The sequence below is a fragment of the Bombina bombina genome, chromosome 5, assembly GCF_027579735.1.
Source record: "Bombina bombina isolate aBomBom1 chromosome 5, aBomBom1.pri, whole genome shotgun sequence".
NCBI classification, from domain to species: domain Eukaryota; kingdom Metazoa; phylum Chordata; class Amphibia; order Anura; family Bombinatoridae; genus Bombina; species Bombina bombina.
Genome location: NC_069503.1, coordinates 323,705,395 through 323,733,172, shown reverse-complemented (window position 1 = coordinate 323,733,172; position 27,778 = coordinate 323,705,395). Strand labels below are relative to the sequence as shown.

The 27,778-nt window shown below is 36.4% G+C and overlaps 1 protein-coding gene across 4 annotated transcripts in view; it reads left to right on the top strand.

Moving 5' to 3' along the window:
- Positions 1–27,778, top strand: part of DGKB (diacylglycerol kinase beta) — a 1,179,919-nt gene that overhangs the window by 481,042 nt on the left and 671,099 nt on the right. For all 4 annotated transcript variants that reach the window (XM_053714112.1, XM_053714113.1, XM_053714111.1 and 1 more), the window contains one exon: positions 13,238–13,302. In XM_053714112.1, coding sequence (XP_053570087.1) covers positions 13,238–13,302 — 65 coding nt within the window. The remainder of the gene's footprint in view (positions 1–13,237; positions 13,303–27,778) is intronic.

The window sequence follows — 27,778 nt, the reverse complement described above, 5'->3', positions numbered from 1 at the left end:
TTAGGTTTTCAATTTTTTTTGTAGTGTTAGATTTTTTTTAATTTGTCATTTAGGTTTTTTAATTGTTTTTTATTTTATTAGAATAGTCATGTTATGTTTATAGTTTAATGTTAGGTTTATTTTTATTTCACATGTAAGTTTTTATTTATTTAAATATAGTTATATTGTAATTTTAATTTAAAGTTAGGGGGTGTTAGGTTTAAGGGTTAATAGTTTAATTTAGTGTTTTGTGATGTGGGAGGCCAGCAATTTAGGGGTTAATAAGTTTAGTTTAGAAGTTACGATGTGTGGCACTGGCGGTTTAGGGGTTAATAGGTTTATTTAGTGTCTGTGATGTCAGGGAGCAGCAGTGTAGGGATTAATATATTTAAATAGTGTTGTCGATGTGGGTGGGCGGCAGATTAGTGGTTAATAACTTTATTTAATAATCGCGATGTTGGTGGGCGGCAGATTAGAGATTAATAGGTTTAATAGGTTTTTGTGTTTGCAATGCAGGATGGTGGCAGTTTAGGGGTTAATAGGTAGTTTATGGGTGTTAGTGTACTTTGTAACATTTTAGTTATGAGTTTTGTGAAACATTTTTGTTACACAAAATCCATAACTACTGCTCTCAGATGGTGGTATGGATCGCGTCGGCATAGGCTGTAATGCAAGCATTTTAGCCGGACCGCACAACCTGTAATATGGGTGCTATAAAAATCCCACCGCATTTTTTTGAGTGCGGAATGGACGTTGCGTTACAGACTAAAATACTTGAGGTATAGCTATACCACCGCAACTCATAATATGCGTTCCTGGCCATTCCAACGTAATGGCCAATTTTTCAGCGTTAAAAGTCATACCGCAAAATTCGTAATCTAGCCAAATATTTGCTATTGCAGTGGGAGCACTGTGGGCTCCTGACAGTTTACTCTATAGGCTCTGCATTGTCGTCTAGCACTATAGTATTCTACCTTTTCATTTTTAAGTAAGAGAAAACCTGAGCCCGAAGTGGATATCATACATTTTTTTTTTATTAGGAACACTTAAAAACTTGAAATGTCACAAGACGATATTGGAGGTAGTGTGTCTGTCAAATCTGCTGACGCATTTCAGCTGTCATGCCGTATTCATAGCGTGATTTGTGAAAGATACAAATGTGTATTTAAAATCTGAATCAGAGCCTGATAGGTTAAAAACATTTTGACATCACTCCCAAAAAAATTAATTGCATTTAAAGTGATACAGAACCATTCAACATCAATTCCCTAATAAACTTTTACATGGAAAGTGGAACATGGAAGGTTGGACACAAACAAAGGCTGCATTTTTTACAAAGGCTGAAATAAATTCATTAATTTGTTTTAAAGTAACTAAAGACATATATTGTCTAAAATATATAATAACAATAACAATAATTTCTCAGTGCCTAGCTATTGCACACAATATAGTATATACTATACTGTCAATAGGTACTATGTTTCCTGCAGCTGCCCCCACCACTAGTAGTAGTACTCCTACCACCAGCAACATCACTACCAGTGAGAATCAGTTTCTGCTTCTACTTGTCTAATGAGTAAAAGTGGGATATGCACTGTTGCGTCTGCTTCACAAAGTCAAATGTCATTTTCTAGACCCTTTTTTCTGCTGTTCTGGTTCAAACATCTAGAGGAGCAGTGCCAGTTGCAGCAGCAGGGGTATCTTCAGCATCTGCTGCAGCATGCAATCCCATGTCCACATGTAGTATGAGATATGCAGGGCCCAACACTACCAGGAATAGTAGTAGTAGCAGGTAGATTATATTTTTTTAGAGTTAGGTCTTTTTTATTTTGGGGGGCTTGGTATATTTTATTTTATTTAAATAGTAATGTTAGGTTTATTTATAGTTTAAGCTTAGGTTTTATTTATTTAACACGTAATTTTTTATTTATTTTAAGGTAGTTATATTGTAAGTTAAATTTAAAGTTAGGGGGTGTTAGGTTTAGTGGTTAATAGTTTGATTTTGTTTGTCGCAATGTGGGGGGTCGGTGGTTTAGGGGTTAATAGTTTTTTTTTAGTAGTAGCGATGTGGGGGGTGGGTGGTTTAGGGGTTAATAGGTTTATTTATTGTTTGTGAAGCGGGGGAGGTGGATTTTGAGTTAATACTTTAATTTAGATAGTTGCAATGTGGGTGGGCAGCGTATTAGGGGCAAATAGGTTTATTATAGTATTTGCAATGCGGGGGTGGCATTTTAGGGGTTAATATGTAGTTTATGGGTGTTAGTTTATATTGTAACATTTTTGTTATGAGTTTTGTGAAACATTTTTGTTATACAAAGTCCATAACTACTGGTCTTTGATTGTGGAATGGATCGCTGGGGAATAAGCTATAACGCTAGCGGAATAGCCGTACCGCACAACCTGTAAATACAGGTGAGCTGAACATTCCACACTCAAATGCCATTTTTAGAGTGTGGAATGGATCGTTGTGATATAGGCTAAAAAGCTAATAGCTGTACCGCACGACTTGTAATATGGGTGAGCAAAGGCCAATTTTTTAGCAGTATAGCCGTACCGCGCAACTTGTTATCTAGCTCTATGTTTATAAAGATATATTAAACTGATAGATTCACTGAAACCATTTGGATTCCTTTACAGTAATAATGTATGGCAATCTAAATTTAAAAGTAGAGATTACTGGAATAAAATATAACCTTCATGATAAGTATTTAGAAAGAAAAGCCCATGATAGGAAATGTGCAGCAATCTTGAATAATTATTATCATATCTAATATAAATGAGAACATGTAATTTTTACATTTAGTTTTAATGAAATATAACATGGATGAGGTATTCAAACCATTCAGACATTGTTGGAATATAGAATAATAAAGTGTAGGTACTAACTTAATCACTATGCATTATTAAACATTAATAGAAAATCATTAATAGCATCTCTGTTACAGGGTATATCATTCTGTCATCGATGAGCTAGTCTGCTCTGAGATACCATGCATGGCTCTATTGAAGATTCTATTAATCCCATTAACTGCTTCAGCCTTACTTTGATTTTTACCAAAGGATATCAATAAAATTGTACTAAGCTTGATTGAAACAAGTATATAGCATTTATAGCAAGTATTTTCTTCATTTTTATGGTTTTTGTTGTTGCTTTTACTACCTACTTTCTGATTGTTCTTTTTTATTTATACAAATCATATTATTTTGGAATCCATTTCACAATATAGTGCCCATCCTGAAATAATGTTATGTCATTTGGTGAGAGGTGTTGTGTTGGCATTAACTTGCTAAAATATTTCTACTTACCTATGTCTAGCACATATACATAGGGCTGCACTTTAATCTACAAATGTATTTTATTTTGTATAATGCATAAAAATGATATACACATTTGTTGAATTATTTATTATCATTCATTTATTTCTCTCAAACCTAAAGAAGAAAGCATGTTGCCCACACAAATGTATTTTCTTTGTGAGAATTTGTTGTAAACATATTGCTGGTATGGCAGAGCCCCCTACTGAATTTTCTGAACTTTTGTGAAACTGGGCTTTGGTCTAGGGCTCAGAATTTTGTTTAGTATGGTACAATTGAGATAATTGATATCTACACGTTTTAAGACAGACACATGAAATACATGAAACACTTTAAAAAAACATAACTTTGCAATATAGTTTTAATATTTATCTTGCCCATTTTTTGTATCTGAAAATTGTGGGTTTTCCAATTCTGAAAACTGAAACTACACCCTGTAGACCTCACAATCAAAAGCATTGTGCACCAATTGGCCATAACAGAGGTGATAAGATAAGATACTGCAAACTAATTGGAGTTATGCTAACAAAATGACCATGATAAGTCTTGTTTACTTCAGTAGCAGGTCCAGGTTGGCTGACTGAAATAAGGCAACGGCTGGGGAAGTTTGGCTATTGAAAAGCAATTGCAGCAGACAAGGTGTTGCTCTGCTTGGAAGGCTTTGAAACTCGATTGCTATGTTAATTTATTGCAAGTCAGTATACATTTCTTGTAAATATAAAGTGCTTTATGTGCTTGTAAACCATTGGGATTTACATTTTACAGACTTTATTAATTAGGGGGAGGTACCTAGATCTGCATGCATCTTTTTATTTAAAATGTTAACAATCTTATTCTGAGAAAAATGGTAATAATAACAATAATAATAAATTATAAATTATTAATTTTGTAATGCAGAAATACTTCCAGAATCTCAAAGATACATAAAACAGGGAAATTCCAAACTGCATTTACTTTAAGAGACACTAAAGTCAAAATTAAACTTTCATGATTCTAATAGAACATGCAAATTTAATAGACTTTCCAATATACCTCTATGATCATATTTTGCATTTTCTTTTTATATACACACTTTTTGAGGCACCAGCTTCTAAGGAGCATGTGCACAAGTTCATAGGGTGTATGTATACTAGTCTGTGATTGGCTAATGGCTGTCATATGATACAAGTGCCGGAAAATGTAAACTCAGTGCAATAGCAAAACTACTCTAAATTAAAAATGACAAATTTAAAACGTTCCTTCAATTTGTGTCATGCAACGGTCATTCACCAATCACATAACCAAATATGTATACACTATACACGTTTGCAAATGTCCATTAGTAACTGGTACCTCAGAAAGCATATAAAAAGCATATGCACAATGTGCACAATTTAATAATAAAAGTCAGTTGTAAAGTATCCTAAAACTACATGTGTCCCTTTAACTACTATGTTTGCTAAATTCTTATTTAAACTATAAGAACCATCACTGTTTAGAAATCATTGTAATAGCTTTTACCTTTATATTTCACACAATAATAGGCGAAATCTATCTACAAAACTGATTTTCTCTATTATTAATTTGAAATCCATATTATGATATAAAGTATGATGAATGTAATAGCATCGTCTTAATGCAAGCAATTGTGTTGGTGAATTTTAACCACACACTTTAAAACAGTAAATCCTCAATTTTAAAAAATGCTAATTGCAAGATTTTTCATTAGTAGTAATTCTGAAAATGCATTGCCTTTTATTCATCATTTCTTTTTCTTTTTTTTTTATAAAAACCTCCAATTATCCGATTACCATAGTATAGGAACAGTGTTACCAAAGAAAAAAAGCATTATTCAATTTGTAAGATTAATTTTGAAATAATGTTGTCATTAATACAGTTCAGTGCATGTGCTGTATTCACTTTTTAGTCATCCTTAATAATCCATGTAATTTGCTCACAAATCTCCTGCGCAAAATGCTTCCTGTTTCGGAGACAGTGTATTAATAACAAATAATGCATGAATGAAAAACTTCCTTTGTCTGGCAAGATATTACTGCATAGGGAATATTGATATGGATTCTTAGTTCCAATTGAAGATGTTTGTATAAGAATATTTTCAGGCTGCTTGTCTTGAGTAAAAAAAATCATTCACTTCATCAATTGATATTGATAATTGCTCCATTGCAATTACAAGCTTTAGTGGAAGATATGTCAATTATTGTATATACATAATGATAAATTATGCTAAATAATATTAGTTCGAGTTTCATTCTAGCTTATTTACCCTTTAAAATGTTTATATGTAATGTAAACTAGATGTGCTTGCTCAAAAAAAAAAAAAAATTAGGACAAATTGTCTTGAAAAAAAGAAATGATATCCACTTATGTGTTCATTCAGAATAAGCTTGTTAATGAAAATCAGTTCATCTGCTGTTTCGTAAGGGGAACTTCTTTAAGCTACAGAGGAGAAAGGTACTTTTCTCTATAACTTAACATTGAAAACAATTATTGAAACCTAGTGCAAAAAATATTTATGAAATTTTACATGCCGATAGAGTTAATTGATCCAAGACACTGCCTCATTGTCATTAGTGCAAACATAAGCTGCTATAGATGATATATAAGCATTTGTACTACTTGAATCTGCCCTTTGACCTCTTCCTGATTTCTCTTTATTTTTTGCTTTTTTTGTCACATAGAATGGTATCAGATCTTTGTACAAAATGTAATATAAGACAAGAGAAGCAAAGTAAAGACACAATTCCGTTAAAAAATTATCATTTCTATCTTAGCTGATGAGAGTCCATAGCTTCATAAAATGTGGGATATATTGCATCCTATCAGGAGGAAGTCAAGAACCCCCACAGAGCTTTAGTCCATCCCCCTTTGCCTCTACAGTTTGTTCTTGGCATCCAAGGAGAGAGGTTGAAGATTTCATAGGTGCTCTACTATCAAGAGTTTATTATTTTTAAAATGATTTAAGGGTTCAGACCTGACTTGGGACTCAGTACCCCTAGGCAACTTCACTCTCCGAGATTTAAGAATACTTTAAGAAGAGTGAAAAGGGGGTAAGAAATACCTATGTTATGTGCTTTCCATTACCCTAGTGAGTAATCTAACAGCTTTAACTGCCCTCAGGCATCACAGACACCCATCACTATCCTCCCCCTGAGGGGTTACAGGTATATATGCAATATCCAAGAACAATTCCAGCAAGAGAGCTGGACAGGATACTAACCAGAAAATCACTCTACCCTCATACGTGTGGGCTTAGTGTATATAGGTTTTAAAATATATCAACTTTATTAGTTTTATTTCAAAAGGGTTACACCCAATAAAAACAGTTGCAGCAAGTAAAAGTGTTTTTCAAACTAATGTAGTGAAAAGGGTGGATAGTTACAAAATCTTATCCTGAACTGATATCATGGATAGTAACTCCCACCTAAAGAGGATTTGTGGTAAATCTTAATGGTAAAGGTAGGTTTGTAATCTGCTGTGGGCTAACATCCCTGCAAAATGGGGCCAAAGCTATTAAGGGCCACTATTCAGTCAAAGTGCGTACTAATATATTATTATATGGATACTAAAATAAATTGTACCCATATGTACTCTGTGATAGAGTATTGCAACAGTAGTAGTATGGCGAGGTATTGATACCTTGTAAGTTACGTGTAGTTTACACTTATATATAAAAATTACTTGTTAGTGTGCCCGTGGGTCACAATTAGAATATTGATTGCTAAATTGATAAATGAAACCACAGGAGTTACCGTGTATTCAAACGTTAAATCACAGTGTAACCAACGACTCGCCACTAACTTTGTATCAGTTGCTATTGATTAATTATAGTTACATATCGTATACTTTTGTTATAACATTTTCAGCAACCTCCAAAGGAGTGTAATACTTAGCGAGGAGGCTTATACAGATTACTTGTTAGTGGGTCCATGGGTCACAGTTAGAATATTGATTGCTCCACAGAATAGATTAGAGGTATATCTCCACAGTCATATGTACAGCACAATATCTAAAATGGAATGTATGTATTTAAATGAAACCAGTGTAATACTTAGCGAGGAGGCTTATACAAATTACTTGTTAGTGTGCCCCTAGGTCACAGAATATTCATTGTTCCACAGATTAGATTAGAGGTATATCTCCACAGTCATATGTACAGCGCAATATCTAAAATGGAGCGTATGTATTTAAATGAAACCAGTGTAATACTTAGCGAGGAGGCTTATACAGATTACTTGTTAGTGTGCCCATAGGTCACAGTTAGAATATTCATTGCTCCACAGATTAGAGGTATATCTCCACCGTCATATGTAAATTAAATATTTTTTTTTAAATGTAATTATTTTTGGGGGCATCATTTTAGTGCAGGGGCCTGGCTGGGGGCATCATTTTATTGTAGGGGCCAGGGGGTGCTGGCCTGGGGGCTTCATTTTATTGCTGGGGGCATCATTTATTGAAGGGGGCTCAGGTCATCATTTTATTGCAGTGGGGCATCATTTTATTGCTGGGAGCATCATTTTATTGCAGCAGGGCTGGGGGCATCATTTTATTGCAGCTGGGCTGGGGGGTTCATTTTATTGCAGGGGGCTGGGGCCTGGGGCATCATTTAATGCAGGGGCCTGGGGACATCATTTTATTGCAGGGTGCTGGCCTGGGGGATTCATTTTATTGCTGGGGGCATCATTTTATTGCAGGGGGGCTCAGGGCATCATTTTATTGCAGGTGGCTGGGGGCATCATGTTATTGCTGGGAGCATCATTTTATTAAAGGGGTGCTGGGGGTATCATTATATTATTATAAATTATATATACTTGTATATAATTGTATATATATATACATTATAAACACAAAGTTCATTATGTCTTTGTGCAATTGCTTTAACAGACACAAACTTCTAAAAGGAACAAAACACATAGCAAGGACCTCATAGAGAGCATAATAACATACTTACCTTATATGTGGTTATCATAGTTTATCTTGTAACAAGCAGTCAGAGTCTATATATGCCTCTACAACATAAAAACATTACAAACATATACATATACATATATATACAGATAAAATAAAGAAGGGGGAATTTGTCTGTATATAAACACTAACATTCTCATTTATAGCTCTCTCCCAAACATACCAAACTACCATCTTTACTAATCTTTTTAACATTTTAAAAGTATTGTATCAGTATCAAATCTAATTATTGACAATTTAAATATTGGAAAATTGTTTGTTTAAAGTACATTGCATTTATATTTTAGCATTATCTGTTCAAGAATGTAATCTGCTGCTCGGGACCTCTAGCCCAGGTGTATACCATGTCATTAGTTAACCAAATAGTGTAAGTCTTCACACACCTGAAGGGTCTAAACTTCACACCCTCCCTGATTGGTTACCTACACCTTTATAGAGACCCTGACCAGCAGACACCATTATCTCTGATGAAGCGCATGTGCTCATGCGCGAAACGCGTAAGATAGGAGCTTACCTGTGTCTGATGATAAGCCTGCTCCTAATAAACACTCTATTTCATCCACTCTGAAGACTCCGCATTCTCTTTCCTCATTTGGTATCATTATATTGCAGCAGGCTGGCACATCATTTTATTGCAGCAGGCTGGGGGCATCATTTTATTGCAGGGGGGCTGGGGCCTGGGGCATCATTTTAGTGCAGGGGCCTGGGGACATCATTTTATTGCAGGGCTGGGGACTTCATTATATTGCTGGGGGCATAATTTATTGCAGGGGACACATGGCCTCATTTTATTGCAGGGGGCTGGGGACATAATTTTATTGCTGGGAGCATCATTTTATTTCAAGGGTGCTGTGGGCATCATTTTATTGCAGCTGGTTGGGGGCATAATTTTATTGCAGGGGCTAGGGCCAGGGGGCATCATTTTAGTGCAGGGGCCTGGTGACATCATTTTATTGCAGGGGAGCTGGCATGGGGGATTCATTTTATTGCTGTAGGCATCATTTTATTGCAGGGGGACTCAGGGCATCATGTTATTGCTGGGAGCATCATTTTATTGCAGGGGTGCTGAGGATATTATTTTATTGCAGCAGCTGGGGGCATCATTTTATTGCAGGGGGTCTGGGGGGCATCATTTTAGTGCAGGGGCTGGGGGCATCATTTTATTGCATGAGGCTGGCCTGGGGGCTTCATTTTATTGCTGATGGCATCATTTATTGCAGGGGGGGCTCAGGGCATCATTTTATTGCAGGGGGGCTGGGGCATGATTTTATAACTTGGAGCATCATTTTATTGAAGGGGGCTGTGGCCTGGGGGAATCATTTTAGTGCAGGGGAGCTGGCCTGGGGGCTTCATTTTATTGCTTTGGGCATCATTTATTGCAGGGGGGCTCGGGGCATCATTTTATTGCAGGGGGGCTGGGGGCATAATTTTATTGCTGGGAGCATCAGTTTATTGCAGGGGGGCTGGGGTATAATTTATGACTGGGGGCATCATTTATGGCTGGGGCATCATTTTATTAATGGGAGAATTTATTGCTGGGGGCATAATTTATTACAGGGGACTGGGGGCATCATTTATTGCAGGAAGGGTGGTGCTATTACAATATTGTATTTTACATGTGTTCTGATTCACCATACCATGGATATTGAAGCTATTCTAGCTTTTGAAATAAAAAACAACTTTGAGTACCCTGTTTTCAGTGTGGTTATATCAGCCATTAAATGCTTCTTAGTTGTTTATCATAGAATATGATTTGACTATCTTCCTTGGCCGCTGACTCCTATTGGTGTGGTGCATGTTACGTGAGGTGTCACTAACAAAAGCTTAATAACACAGATCAGCATACCACCATGTGTCACATTACCTCAAGTTATGGATTTCAAGTTGTATAAAGTAAATACCACCCAACTTGTACTGTAATAACTGCAACTAAACTTAAACAATTTACACCATTTCAGTTGCTTCCCATTTCTAGACATTTTTGCTTTGGGATTTCATGGTATTAAAATCTGTAAAATTATGTGAATATTGGACATCAATGTCTAATGTCTACAGCAAAGAATGTAACTGCAAAGTTAAACTTTACATTCATTGTAACTTGGTGTACCTAAGGTTCTATAAGGTTCTATAATGGCTGAGGCTATGAATCAAACCTTATTACAACAGGTAGCTGCCGTACCTTGGTATTCTAATAAAAGCATTAACATCTTTAAAAAAATAAAAATGTACAAGTATTTCCATTACCCTTGTGTAGTGTATGTGTAGTGTGTGTGTGTGTGTAGTGTGTGTGTAGTGTGTGTGTGGGTGGGGGGGGGGGGGCTATTAACTAAATGTGTGACAGATTCTTTACCACATTTACAGAGGGTTTCTTCTGCTTCTGTGTGTGTGTGGGCTGTGTGAGTTGGCTGTGTGTGTGGTGTGTGTGTGTGTGTGTGGGCTGTGTGTGTGTGGGGGGGCTGTCTGTGTGTGTGGGCTGTGTGTGAGGGCTGTGTGTGTGTGGGCTGTGTGTGTGGCCTGGAGGCGGAGATTGAGCGGGGTTGGAGTTGGAGATTGGGTAGGATTGGAGGCAGAGATTGGGCGGGGTTGGAGGTGGAGTTGGGGTGGGATTGGGGGCGGGGAGAAAGGGAGCCCCATTTTGTCATCCTACCTTGGGCCCTGCAATGGCTAGGGCCGGCCCTGGGTAATACAAGGGAAGTGCAATGTGAACACGACCTTGCATTCAAATTACACGGAAGCTTTGCTCTCAAGAGAGCACAGTTCTATAGGCTCCAATGACACGGCATGAGAACTATCACAGTGAAGGGAGTAATTTGTGCAGTGATGGGAAGCAAATATAAATATATATGTATATTAAATATATACATATATATGTATGTGTTAATATGTGTATATAAATATATATGTAAATTAGCTTATACATATATATTTACTGGGTTTCAGTGCTGGGGTTTTTTCTAACACCCACAGCCGCCAACTTTCAGCCCTCATAACTGCTTCTTGCAGATATTTTATTAAAAAATAAAAATGCTACTATTTTTATTTTTTAATAAACTACATACCGCTGTATTTTGGGGCCAATTGGGGGGACATTTATAACATTTACCAGAGGTCTGATCTCTGGTTTATTTTCTGAGCACTAATTGCTACCGCAAGCTTGCGGTAGCAATAATGAGCCACTTGTAATGACTGGCTATTTATCCCGTGCACATAAACGGGCGAATTTGCCCATTTGTGGGTGCACATTAAATTAGTGCTCCACCTGTAATCTAACCCAAAAAGTATACATATAGGGCTATATTACAAGTGGTGCGGCATATTGCATTTTCGCGATTGCGAAAACACCACTAGTTAAGTTAAGCTTTTTGCACTAGTCGAGTTGCACTTGTATTACAAGTTAAAAAAAAGCGTATTTTGCGCAAACGTTACCTGATTAGCTAAAAAATCTAAACATAAAATATTGTGTGTGTGTTCACGTATTCTCCCATAGAAGTCAATGGAGAAAAAAGTGGAAAAAACATCCACTTTCTCTCGCAAACACGATCGTATTTTAACCATTGTGCTAACCTGACATGAAAATATGAATATTTCATATTCAAATGTTCTTAACATAATGTAATATATTCTAGTTATTCATAAATAAATATTTCTACATATATCTGACTTTTTTGCACAAATATATATTTATACTTATATATTTAGATGATTATACATAGGTATAGTTATATACAGATATATATATATATATATATATATATATATATATATAGGAATATCTATTTAGAAATACATAGAACATATTCTGCTGTGTGCAGTACATTGCAATGTGAAAAATTTACTAGGCCTACTTTTTGTCCCACACGTCCTTAACACGGACTCTCTGGGTATTGTATCCCACATGTTATGAAGCTATGGGCTCTCATCAGCTAAGAAGGAAAACAGAATTTATACTTACCGATAAATTTATTTTCTTTGGGCTCATGTGAGTCCATAGCCCCCAATGTATTTTTGTATATGGGTGTCTTTCCTACCTTTTTTTCTGTGTCTCTCCTCTGCGCTATATGTAAACTGGAGAGGGAGGAGAAGTGTGAGGGACTAAAGCTCTGTGGAAGCTCTTCTGAGATATAGATAAAGAGAAAGAGAGAGAGAGAGAGAGAGAGAGAGAGAGAGAGAGAGAGAGCAGATACAGTAAGTTATAACTTTACATTAAAATAGACCTTTAACCAAACTTAGAAAAAGATTAATAACAGGATAAATAAGAGCTTCCTGCTCTTTCACAACAAAAAAAAATTATCTTGCTGCTATAGTTAAAAAAAAATGATATTGTATTTATAGACTTGGTAAAACATGGCATGGCCTCTACTTATACAAACAAACCACAAATGGTTTAACAAATGTGACCTACATTTGAATTAAGTGAAGATAAATCAATTATAAAAATCAGTTAAGTATATTGCAATAGTGGACACTAACTATATAAATTATGCATTTCCTGTGGCCTGGTTGTGTTATTCAAGTTCTCAGATTTTATATTTTAACTTACATTTTGACTCATCCAAGGTCATTGTAAGTCTGAATCTAATGATGCACACCAAATAATATTTGAAAATAATGAAATTACTAATGTAACTAAACCATGGTTAGCTTTTAAAAGTTATCCCCTTTACTCACCTTATCTCCTGGAAGGGGATATATTTCAATCAGACTGATTGTTTTAGAAACATTTAGCGCTGCAGAATCTGTTGGCGCTTTACAAATAACTGATGATAATAATAATAATAATATGTTAATAGAGAAAGAAACAATGAACATTTAATGTAAATCTATTCAATACTTTGATTTACCACGGTTGCACAAAAAAGCATGTTTATAAAGCTACAATATATGAATACTTTCTTATTTTCATCAAAGATATGGGTTATAATGAAATACAATACAAACAAGCTGTAAATATAATATGTAAATTTATTTTCATTTGTAGGATGCATCAATTGCTCATAGATTTCACACAATGAGAGAAAAACATCCTGAGAAGTTCAACAGTCGGTAAGAATAAAAATATATTTAGAACTTTATGTTTAAAAATTAATTTACTCTGCAATTTGAAAAATTACCATTGTGTTAATCGTTCAAAAGTAATTATAAACAAAGGATGCGCAACAATGATTGTATTCTTAAGAATGTTGACATACAAATGAAGACATTTGACTCAGCAATGCAATATATATTGAAATGTGGGTACCCCCCCCCACATGCTGAAACTTACAAACAATTTTTAGCACCAATATCCAGTTCCTGGGTGAGCAACAATATTTTTTAACAATATTTCCTGACATGATTTTAAAAAATGAAGCTTATTTGTACCTCAGCTGTACTTTGATTATTAAGGTATTTGTAGTTGAATTTCTTTATTTATAAATTATACATTTGAAGTATTGATAGAAAACAGAGATGCAAATTATTTAAGTAATATGTTAATTTTCTTCAGTGGAATTTAAACTGATGTTATTTTAGTTACATTATCTTGATGCAGTATCATTGTTTGCATACAATAAAGAATTACATTCATGGATTTCTGTGAACAAGATAGTATCAAAAGATAAAAATATGAAAATATTTGCATGTTTGTAAGCAAACTGTGTATTTATAAAACATAATAACATTTTGGTGTTGAATTTCTGTTTGGTAATGTTGCCATAATTTGTACGCTTTGCATTGTTCTATCTAGAGTAAGATATATTGCGGTACACAGACACCAGCTCAGCAATTACGTTACCATAATTTGTACACTTGCATTGTTCTGGCTAGAGAATGATGTTACGGTACACACCAGCTCAGCAATTACGTTACCATAATTTGTACACTTGCATTGTTCTGGCTAGAGAATGATGTTACGGTACACACCAGCTCAGCAATTACGTTACCATAATTTGTACACTTGCATTGTTCTGGCTACAGAATGATGTTACGGTACACACCAGCTCAGCAATAATGTTACCATAATTTGTACACTTGCATTGTTCTGGCTATAGAATGATGTTACGGTACACACCAGCTCAGCAATTACGTTACCATAATTTGTACACTTGCATTGTTCTGGCTAGAGAATGATGTTACGGTACACACCAGCTCAGCAATTACGTTACCATAATTTGTACACTTGCATTGTTCTGGCTAGAGAATGATGTTACGGTACACACCAGCTCAGCAATTACGTTACCATAATTTGTACACTTGCATTGTTCTGGCTAGAGGATGATGTTACGGTACACACCAGCTCAGCAATTATGTTACCATAATTTGTACACTTGCCTTTTTCTGGCTAGAGAACCATGTTACGGTACACACCAGCTCAGCAATTACGTTACCATAATTTGTACACTTGCATTGTTCTGGCTAGAGAATGATGTTACGGTACACACCAGCTCAGCAATTACGTTACCATAATTTGTACACTTGCATTGTTCTGGCTAGAGAATGATGTTACGGTACACACCAGCTCAGCAATTACGTTACCATAATTTGTACACTTGCATTGTTCCGGCTAGAGAATGATGTTACGGTACACACCAGCTCAGCAATTACGTTACCATAATTTGTACACTTGCATTGTTCTGGCTACAGAATGATGTTACGGTACACACCAGCTCAGCAATAATGTTACCATAATTTGTACACTTGCATTGTTCTGGCTATAGAATGATGTTACGGTACACACCAGCTCAGCAATTACGTTACCATAATTTGTACACATGCATTGTTTTGGCTAGAGAATGATGTTACGGTACACACCAGCTCAGCAATTACATTACCATAATTTGTACACTTGCATTGTTCTGGCTAGAGAATGATGTTACGGTATACACCAGCTCAGCAATTACGTTACCATAATTTGTACACTTGCATTGTTCTGGCTAGAGAATGATGTTACGGTACACACCAGCTCAGCAATTACGTTACCATAATTTGTACACTTGCATTGTTCTGGCTAGAGAATGATGTTACGGTACACACCAGCTCAGCAATTGCGTTACCATAATTTGTACACTTGCATTGTTCTGGCTAGAGAATGATGTTACGGTACACACCAGCTCAGCAATTACGTTACCATAATTTGTACACTTGCATTGTTCTGGCTAGAGAATGATGTTACGGTACACACCAGCTCAGCAATTACGTTACCATAATTTGTACACTTGCATTGTTCTGGCTACAGAATGATGTTACGGTACACACCAGCTCAGCAATAATGTTACCATAATTTGTACACTTGCATTGTTCTGGCTATAGAATGAAGTTACGGTACACACCAGCTCAGCAATTACGTTACCATAATTTGTACACTTGCATTGTTCTGGCTAGAGAATGATGTTACGGTACACTCCAGCTCAGCAATTACGTTACCATAATTTGTACACTTGCATTGTTCTGGCTAGAGAATGATGTTACGGTACACACCAGCTCAGCAATTATGTTACCATAATTTGTACACTTGCCTTTTTCTGGCTAGAGAACCATGTTACGGTACACACCAGCTCAGCAATTACGTTACCATAATTTGTACACTTGCATTGTTCTGGCTAGAGAATGATGTTACGGTACACACCAGCTCAGCAATTACGTTACCATAATTTGTACACTTGCATTGTTCTGGCTAGAGAATGATGTTACGGTACACACCAGCTCAGCAATTACGTTACCATAATTTGTACACTTGCATTGTTCTGGCTAGAGAATGATGTTACGGTACACACCAGCTCAGCAATTACGTTACCATAATTTGTACACTTGCATTGTTTTGGCTAGAGAATGATGTTACGGTACACACCAGCTCAGCAATTACGTTACCATAATTTGTACACTTGCATTGTTCTGGCTAGAGAATGATGTTACGGTACACACCAGCTCAGCAATTACGTTACCATAATTTGTACACTTGCATTGTTCTGGCTAGAGAATGATGTTACGGTATACACCAGCTCAGCAATTACGTTACCATAATTTGTACACTGGCATTGTTCTGGCTAGAGAATAATATTATGGTACAAACCAACTCAGCAATATGTATTTTCACCCTGCTGTCACATGTATTTTTGTGCTTCGTTTGGCAATTACCTTTCTGAAACATCAAACTTTCTTTTTAGTACATCTGTGCAAAATCAAGATTTAAAACATAAGAGGTTTAGTTTCGAATATAAAGACAATGGGCTTCACTTATCAAAGTGTCAACTGTTAAATCACTGGAAATATGTGTTAAATGTTGCACAAAATTGACACCACTAAGTTATAATTCTGTCATCATTGTCAGATATAGTTCTAGCCACTAGTATCAAGGGAAATACCAATGGCACTACTTGTGATTAAACCATTCTCATATGTGTGATTACTTAATAGTAAGAGTCTCACAGAGGTTGGTGCTTGTACTAATCAGTGATTCAAAACAAATCAGTAAAGAACTGAAAAAGAGTACAAATATAGCACTCACAACGTTTTTATTGGTAAATAGTGAATCTAGGAGCAAAGGATGAATTATGGATAATAAAACATAACTTTTACTTCATTGGTTAAAAACAAAGGGTACGGAAATAAAGATTAAACTTGGCATATGCTTACTTGGAGGGGTAAATTCTGAAAATATTTGTGTGGAGCGAAAAAATTGTGGAACCTAAACTGGAGGAGACCCTGTAAGTTTATAACTGTAACATATTTACTGGGTAAGTATAATATAGTAATTAACAGGGAATAATAGTCTGGTTAAGGTGTCAGTCAGATCATTTATGTCCTGATATCGCAGCTTAGAACAGACAACTGCTAATTCTATGGGGCCTATCTATCAATCTCTGAATGGAGCTTGACATCCTGTGTTTCTGGCGAGTCTTATATTAATGATAAATAGGCCCAAAAGATAAATTATTTCTCTAGAATACCAGAGACCTATACCTGTTAGTTTACCAGATTAATCTAGAAAATCAATTAGCTTAAAGGATCAAATTTCTCTCTGGAAATACCAGAGACCTATACCTGTTAGTTTACCAGATTAATCTAGAAAATCAATTGGCCTAAAAGATCAAATTTCTCTCTGGAAATACCATTTTCTATAACTTTAGGTTAGTAATTTTCCTCTCTGGAAATACCAGAGACCTATACCTGTTATTTTACCAGTAATGAAAAAGTAAATATGAAAAGTCCCGGCTCCTGTTTAAGAGGCCATAGGTTAAATTAACGCTAATTAATGTGGTTCAGAATACCCCACATAACAAATTTAAGTTAAGTTGAGTGGCGTACCCTTCCCTCTCCTTTCTTTTTTCAGTCAGCTATGCTTACTTTAAACCTACAGTAATAAAAAGGTATTTAACTTTAATTTGTTATGTGGGGTATTCTGAACCACATTTTGGAGCGTTAATTTAGCCTATAGAGAACCATGTTACGGTACACACCAGCTCAGCAATTACGTTACCATAATTTGTACACTTGCATTGTTCTGGCTAGAGAATGATGTTACGGTACACACCAGCTCAGCAATTACGTTACCATAATTTGTACACTTGCATTGTTCTGGCTAGAGAATGATGTTACGGTACACACCAGCTCAGCAATTACGTTACCATAATTTGTACACTTGCATTGTTCTGGCTAGAGAATGATGTTACGGTACACACCAGCTCAGCAATTACGTTACCATAATTTGTACACTTGCATTGTTCTGGCTAGAGAATGATGTTACGGTACACACCAGCTCAGCAATTACGTTACCATAATTTGTACACTTGCATTGTTCTGGCTAGAGAATGATGTTACGGTACACACCAGCTCAGCAATTACGTTACCATAATTTGTACACTTGCATTGTTCTGGCTACAGAATGATGTTACGGTACACACCAGCTCAGCAATAATGTTACCATAATTTGTACACTTGCATTGTTCTGGCTATAGAATGAAGTTACGGTACACACCAGCTCAGCAATTACGTTACCATAATTTGTACACTTGCATTGTTCTGGCTAGAGAATGATGTTACGGTACACACCAGCTCAGCAATTACGTTACCATAATTTGTACACTTGCATTGTTCTGGCTAGAGAATGATGTTACGGTACACACCAGCTCAGCAATTACGTTACCATAATTTGTACACTTGCATTGTTCTGGCTAGAGAATGATGTTACGGTACACACCAGCTCAGCAATTATGTTACCATAATTTGTACACTTGCCTTTTTCTGGCTAGAGAACCATGTTACGGTACACACCAGCTCAGCAATTACGTTACCATAATTTGTACACTTGCATTGTTCTGGCTAGAGAATGATGTTACGGTACACACCAGCTCAGCAATTACGTTACCATAATTTGTACACTTGCATTGTTCTGGCTAGAGAATGATGTTACGGTACACACCAGCTCAGCAATTACGTTACCATAATTTGTACACTTGCATTGTTCTGGCTACAGAATGATGTTACGGTACACACCAGCTCAGCAATTACGTTACCATAATTTGTACACTTGCATTGTTCTGGCTACAGAATGATGTTACGGTACACACCAGCTCAGCAATAATGTCACCATATTTGTACACTTGCATTGTTCTGGCTATAGAATGATGTTACGGTACACACCAGCTCAGCAATTACGTTACCATAATTTGTACACTTGCATTGTTTTGGCTAGAGAATGATGTTACGGTACACACCAGCTCAGCAATTACGTTACCATAATTTGTACACTTGCATTGTTCTGGCTAGAGAATGATGTTACGGTACACACCAGCTCAGCAATTACGTTACCATAATTTGTACACTTGCATTGTTCTGGCTAGAGAATGATGTTACGGTACACACCATCTCAGCAATTACGTTACCATAATTTGTACACTGGCATTGTTCTGGCTAGAGAATAATATGGTACAAACCAACTCAGCAATATGTATTTTCACCCTGCTGTCACATGTATTTTTGTGCTTCGTTTGGCAATTACCTTTCTGAAACATCAAACTTTCTTTTTAGTACATCTGTGCAAAATCAAGATTTAAAACATAAGAGGTTTAGTTTCGAATATAAAGACAATGGGCTTCACTTATCAAAGTGTCAACTGTTAAATCACTGGAAATATGTGTCAAATGTTGCACAAAATTGACACCACTAAGTTATAATTCTGTCATCATTGTCAGATATAGTTCTAGCCATTAGTATCAAGGGAAATACCAATGGCACTACTTGCATTGTTCTGGCTAGAGAATGATGTTACGGTACACACCAGCTCAGCAATTACGTTACCATAATTTGTACACTTGCATTGTTCTGGCTAGAGAATGATGTTACGGTACACACCAGCTGAGCAATTACGTTACCATAATTTGTACACTTGCATTGTTCTGGCTAGAGAATGATGTTACGGTACACACCAGCTCAGCAATTACGTTACCATAATTTGTACACTTGCATTGTTCTGGCTAGAGAATAATATTATGGTACAAACCAACTCAGCAATATGTATTTTCACCCTGCTGTCACATGTATTTTTGTGCTTCGTTTGGCAATTACCTTTCTGAAACATCAAACTTTCTTTTTAGTACATCTGTGCAAAATCAAGATTTAAAACATAAGAGGTTTAGTTTCGAATATAAAGACAATGGGCTTCACTTATCAAAGTGTCAACTGATAAATCACTGGAAATATGTGTCAAATGTTGCACAAAATTGACACCACTAAGTTATAATTCTGTCATCATTGTCAGATATAGTTCTAGCCACTAGTATCAAGGGAAATACCAATGGCACTACTTGTGATTAAACCATTCTCATATGTGTGATTACTTAATAGTAAGAGTCTCACAGAGGTTGGTGCTTGTACTAATCAGTGATTCAAAACAAATCAGTAAAGAACTGAAAAAGAGTACAAATATAGCACTCACAACGTTTTTATTGGTAAATAGTGAATCTAGGAGCAAAGGATGAATTATGGATAATAAAACATAACTTTTACTTCATTGGTTAAAAACAAAGGGTACGGAAATAAAGATTAAACTTGGCATATGCTTACTTGGAGGGGTAAATTCTGAAAATATTTGTGTGGAGCGAAAAAATTGTGGAACCTAAACTGGAGGAGACCCTGTAAGTTTATAACTGTAACATATTTACTGGGTAAGTATAATATAGTAATTAACAGGGAATAATAGTCTGGTTAAGGTGTCAGTCAGATCATTTATGTCCTGATATCGCAGCTTAGAACAGACAAATGCTAATTCTATGGGGCCTATCTATCAATCTCCGAATGGAGCTTGACATCCCGTGTTTCTGGCGAGTCTTCAGTCTCGCCAGAAGCACAAGTTATGGAGCAGTGGTCACAAAGACCGCTGCTCCATAACCCTGTCCGCCTGCTCTGATGAGGCGGACAGGAATCACCGGAATTCAACCCGATCGAGTATGATCGGGTTGATTGATACCTCCCTGCTGGCGGCCCATTGGCCGCGAGTCAGCAGGGGGCTGCGTTGCACCAGCAGCTCTTGTGAGCTGCTGGTGCAATGTTGAATACGAAGAGCGCATTGCTCTCCGCATTCAGCAATGTCTTGCGGACCTTATTGTAGAGAAAATAATAGTACCTTGTTATCTGTGGTAAGGCAATGATGTGAAGGTACCGAGGACATATACCAAATAATGTAATCAAATGTTCCTGTTATTTATAAATATCAGTAAGAGTGGTGAATACACTTTATCCTATGGTGAATAATCTGTTAATTTAGATATCAGATACTATAATCAGGGATTAGTGTATCCAGTCTATGCCAGTTCGTAACTATGCATGCCAGTAGTTATAAATATATTTGTTTCTATAAAACCTTTTAATGTGAATAATAATATATTATCTCTCTGGAAATACTAGAGACCTATACCTGTTAGTTTACCGGTGGTAGAGGGTAAATATAAGAGGTCAAGGCTATCACAGATCTGGCATGAGGTGGCAATATCAAATAACAAGTGATTTGAACTACATAATTTATCCTCTCTGGAGATACCAGAGATCTATACCTGTTAGTTTACCGATGATAAAATATGAGAGGTCCGGGTTATATTAATGATAAATAGGCCCAAAAGATCAATTATTTCTCTAGAATACCAGAGACCTATACCTGTTAGTTTACCAGATTAATCTAGAAGATCAATTAGCTTAAAGGATCAAATTTCATATTTACTGGGTAAGTATAATATAGTAATTAACAGGGAATAATAGTCTGGTTAAGGTGTCAGTCAGATCATTTATGTCCTGATATCGCAGCTTAGAACAGACAACTGCTAATTCTATGGGGCCTATCTATCAATCTCTGAATGGAGCTTGACATCCTGTGTTTCTGGCGAGTCTTATATTAATGATAAATAGGCCCAAAAGATAAATTATTTCTCTAGAATACCAGAGACCTATACCTGTTAGTTTACCAGATTAATCTAGAAAATCAATTAGCTTAAAGGATCAAATTTCTCTCTGGAAATACCAGAGACCTATACCTGTTAGTTTACCAGATTAATCTAGAAAATCAATTGGCCTAAAAGATCAAATTTCTCTCTGGAAATACCATTTTCTATAACTTTAGGTTAGTAATTTTCCTCTCTGGAAATACCAGAGACCTATACCTGTTATTTTACCAGTAATGAAAAAGTAAATATGAAAAGTCCCGGCTCCTGTTTAAGAGGCCATAGGTTAAATTAACGCTAATTAATGTGGTTCAGAATACCCCACATAACAAATTAAAGTTAAGTTGAGTGGCGTACCCTTCCCTCTCCTTTCTTTTTTTAGTCAGCTATGCTTACTTTAAACCTACAGTAATAAAAAGGTATTTAACTTTAATTTGTTATGTGGGGTATTCTGAACCACATTTTGGAGCGTTAATTTAGCCTATGGCCTCTTAAACAGGTATAGGTCTCTGGTATTTCCAGAGAGGAAAATTACTAACCTAAGCTTATAGAAAATACAAACTTACTGGTATCTCTCTCTAAATATGGCTAAACGTATGCCATGATTTATGCAAGTCCTGATTTTTTATATTAATGTCCTTTTACTGGGAAACTATAGGTATAGGTCTCTGGTATTTCCAGAGAGAAATTTGATCTTTTAGGCCAATTGATCTTCTAGTTAAATCTGGTAAACTAACGGGTATAGGTCTCTGGTATTTCCAGAGAGAAATTTGATCCTTTAAGCTAATTGATCTTCTAGATTGATCTGGTAAACTAACAGGTATAGGTCTCTGGTATTTCCAAAGAAATATTTCATCTTTTGGGCCTATTTATCTTTCATATAACCCGGACCTCTCATATTTTATCATCTGTAAACTAACAGGTATAGGTCTCTGGTATCTCCAGAGAGGATAAATTATGTAGTTCAAAGCACTTGTTATTTGATATTGCCATCCCATGCCAGATCGGTGATAGCCTTGACCTCTTATATCTACACTCTACCACCAGTAAACTAACAGGTATAGGTCTCTAGTATTTCCAGAGAGATAATATATTATTATTCACATTAAAAGGTTTTATAGAAACAAATATATTTATAACTAATGGCATGGATAGTTATGAACTGGCATAGACTGGATACACTAATCCCTGATTATAGTATCTGATATCTAAAGTAACAGATTATTCACCATAGGATAAAGTGTATTCACCACTCTTACTGATATTTATAAATAACAGGAACATTTGATTACATTATTTGGTATATGTCCTTGGTACCTTCATATCATTGCCTTACCACAGATATCAAGGTACTATCATTTGCTCTACATATAGAATTAGCAGTTGTCTGTTCTGAGTTGCGATATCAGAACATAAATGATCTGACTGACACCTTAACCAGACTAATATTCCCTGTTAATTACAATATTATACTTACCCAGTAAATATGTTACAGTTATAAACTTACAGGGTCTCCTCCTGTTTAGGTTGCACAATATTTTCAGAATTTACCCCTCCAAGTAAGCATATGCCAATTTTAATCTTTATTTCCGTACCCTTTGTTTTTAACCAATGAAGCAAAAGTTATGTTTTATTATCCATAATTCATCCTTTGCTCCTAGATTCACTATTTACCAATAAAAACGTTGTGAGTGCTATATTTGTACTCTTTTTCAGTTCTTTACTGATTTGTTTTGAATAGTTCTAGCCGCTATAACATATGCTCCAGCGACATACATTTGATATAGATTGATAGTAATGTTATTTAACCCCTTCTCTATCGGGAATTTCAAAGGAGACCTGGCTCAAAATCCCGGAGAATTATTAGCATTTTTGCTATCACTCCATTTAAACAGAAATAGAATATTGAAAATTAAACGTCCCCAAACAAAGAAGATATTAAAAGCATCTAAATCTTTTTTCCAACATGTTCAAAAACAGCAGTGGTGGTATATAAATTCAAACATTGGATGTTTGTATATACATATATAAGTATATATATATATATATATATATATATATATATATATATACACAAAATTGGGAGCCTTTCCGTGTATACCTGCTCCCTACCGACTATACAACAAGGGTGAGTCCTTTGTTTGATACATATTGATACATCTGAAATATCCTTATATTGCTTTTAAAAACTACTGGCACAGTCTCGAACATGCAGATAGGTTTGAAAGTGTAAGCAGAGTAGGGTGAGTGCATATTTTCCTATAGCAGCACACTGAAAAATGTCCCCTATCTTTCATTATATGTATTTAATACCGCTCTCCACATTGTGCCCTTGAGTATAGAAAAACTGACTTATACATCTATACATTGATCTTTGCTCACAGAATTATAGCCATTCTTTTTGAAACAGAAATGGAGCCTTTTTTTTTTTTTTATTTACCGGTCATAACTAAATATATATTTTTTAAGTAGACAACCAAAGGTATTGATCTAGGCCCATTTTGGTATATTTCATGCCACCATTTCACCACCAAATGCGATCATAAAATGTATTTATTTTTTTAACTGTTTCACAAACTTTGGGTTTCTCACTGAAATTATTTATATACCGCTTGTGCAATCATGACATAAATTATTGTAAAAGCTTCTTTAAAAACCCCTTTTTTCATAAATACCAGTCATGTCCCAGCACTACGGAATTTGGCGGCGCTATACAAATAAATGATAATAATGATAATAATACTAATAATAATGTATGGCTTTGCCATTGGTTTTTGGAAATTAGAATTCCGCTAATTGCAGCTACACACTACACTTCTATTATTCCCGAAGGGGTTAATAAGGTAGCTTGTAAGGTTAATTTTAGCTGTAGTGTAGAGATTACCTTCCCACCTGGCACCTCCCATCCCCTGAACCCTCCAAAATGGCTCTATTCCCCCCACCCACACTTTTCCCCACCATCTTAGGTACTGATAGACAGTCTGCCAGTCTGTCGATTACATTTTTTTTATTATTATCATTATTTTTTTCTGCTGTTTAGTGATTTTCTGCAGTGTAGCTGTCTGCAAGTACCTAATTTATGGCTATCCTTATATTTTTTTCTGTAGTGGTCCCCTCACCTCCCCCCTACTTCCCCCTCCCGGCAGTAGTTGACTAGGGGCCCTCACCACCCTTTCCCAGCCTTTTCTGTAGTGTAGGTCCCCATCCCTCCCTCTCCCTTCACTTTTTTAGTGGAGCTTCATGGCAATATGTACATGCTAATGAAATATTTTTGTGAGACCTTGAATGCTTTATAGTTAAAATAATAAATATTTGAAGGACGCAACAAGATTACCTATTTGAACTGTACTTATTCACGAATAAGAATGAAAATTATCATTAAAAATGGCATGTCGGGGGGCAGAGCCAGCACTCAAGAGAGATGGCTCCACCTGAGTGAGCTCCGGAGTACCAAGAGGGCTACAATCTTTAATTCCAGCATCTAAATCTTCATGGCAGGCAAGAGATGTTGAGCTATGGCTGAAGACAATTACCACAATCAATTTAATCCCATACCCGTCAAGGAGGAAAGAGGAGAAGACTGAAAATAGCCGCCTCTCACATACAGTGTGCGCACTCAGACATGGCATGCAGGTTGGCCGCATCTGAATATGGATCAATTATAATAACAGCTAGCAGTGAACCCATAGCAGTGCACCAATGTTCATTGGATAAGCCTTACATATATCAGCAGGGGCCTGAATAATAGCCAGCGGACCATTTATATTAACAAAAGAGATGTGAGCCTGCACACACTGAAACCCAGCACTTTGCAAATATAAAGTCCGTCACAACCTTTGTTGGTGAATCCTAACAGCACAGAACCATGATAAATGAACCACATCTTATATATAAAGCACATACAGGAATTTACATGTGGCATTTTGTGAAGTGATCAGTTTCTAAGGGTTCTAAATATAATGGACTTTGCAAGCAGAATGACAGATCTTACAGTTTGCACTGCTATATTAGTCTCTGTTGGGGATCCAACATAAATCCTTTCATTTGAAAGCTGCTTTATATGCTCTCTTTCCCCATTTGGGACTATATTATACATAATTGCATATTTGCCATGTCTCCAAAGAAAGCTAATAAAGCAGATTGTTCAGCAAAAAAAAAGGCAAATGCAGTGCCTTCTGTAAACATTTTTTTAAAATGCCTAGAACTTTCACAGACTTCTGTTGTACAGGACAAAGAAATAAGAACAAGAAATGGATCACTATCATCAGAATCTGAATCTGAATATCCCACATCTGCCATATCTGTTCACAAATATCCTTTGGACTCACTGCCTTCAAAAAAAGATTTCTTTATGTTAAGACAACAGGTAAAACAATGCATCCGGGAGGAAAGCTTAGAAATAAAGAAGGATCTTGCAGAAGTGGGTCAGAGAGTGGAAAAATTGGAGAAAGATATGGCTCATCAAAATTTAGCTATGGCAAGTTTTAACAACCAGCTATCTCAGCAAGAAAATACTATCCTGCAATTGGAAAATAAAATTGATGACCTGGAAAACAGGAGCCATCGACACAACATTAGAATATGGGGCATACCAGAAGTAGTGGCTCCACAAGAATTAGAAAAATATTTTCAAAATCTATTTGCCTATCTATCAGGTGAATTTGAAGATTCAACATTTGCACTAGACAGAATCCATCGGGCCCTGAGGACTAAACGTTCCAAAGATCAGGCACCCATAGATGTGATAGTAAAAGTTACGAGCTATCCAATCAAGGAAAATCTAATGAAAAAAGCGAGACAAAAACACCCAATAAAATTCAAAGGAACAGACTTGCAACTTTCTAGAAGACTTGTCTCCCAGAACCCTTCAAAAAAGAAGGGACCTGAGGCCTTTAACAAATAAATTACGTCAGCAAAACATCCCTTATAGATGGGGACATCCATTCAACCTACAAATACAATAGAGAGGGAAGAGAACTGTATGCCATTTCCCAGAAGAAATATCATCAAATGCAAGGAACTAAGAATAGATCCTCCTCCATCCTCCTCCATCCTTGGATGGCAACACTTCTGCCTCAAAAAACAATCCATCTAAGACAAACCCACTTCCTCAAAGACCAAAATGGCAAAGAGTGCCCTCCAGAAGAAATGATAAACCATCCTACAGGCGAAACTATCCGTGACGCTGAAGGACAAGAAGCCGCATAGGCAATGCATAAGTATTGTGACGGATACCCCGAATACCCCGGCTGGGTAGCTCAGCCAAACGGGTCCTGCTTCCTCCCTGCTGACTGCAGCTATGTAGCTGGCAAGTGACCACAGCCACTCCTGATGTCCGACAGAACCAGTGCTATGAATAAGGATGTAAGTCTGAAACGTTGATGCTCTTGTTTGCTGATTCTTCAATAAACCTCTGATTGAGAATTAGATTTCTGGAGTGCTGCTGTCTTTTTGGAATCTTTGGACACTTCCAGGGTGGCATTTAAAAGCTCTTGGTCCTTAGATGCCACAATCCAAAAAGTGGCATGATCCGCTACTGGAGACCGGAGTTACAGCCCAGTAAAGATAAGGGGTAGGTGGAAGTTTTAGGGTGATCCCGGGGGAGTGGTGGCACTTTCATAATGTCATTTGAAAGCTATCGGTCCCCAGATGCCACAGTCCAAAAAGCGGCATGATTCATTACTGGGGACTGGAGATACAGTCTGTTGAAGTTATGGGGGTAGGGCTGTCCAAAACCTTCAGTTCCCAAAGGAGCTCCCTTCCGGTAATTCCCCCACCTCTTGTCCTCCCTAGGGGCTATTTGGATGTGGTGTTAGACTGGCGCTAGAGTCCTCACCCCTCTGCCTAGTACAAGGGATTCCCTCTAGAATAATCCCAATACAGGAGAAAAAGTGTTGGCAAAGATGTGAAATTGTAATGGTTTGTATTTGTAGCAATTTGAACAAGCATTTAATTTTGTTTTATAAATAAGAACCAACAATTTCCTCAAAAGTAGGTTTGTAACATAAAAGAAGCTTGATGAATTCGTTGTCAGTGCTTCATATAATGTATTACTATTTGCCCAATAAGTGACAGTTTATTAACTTCATAAACTGTATTACTTTCAGGGCATT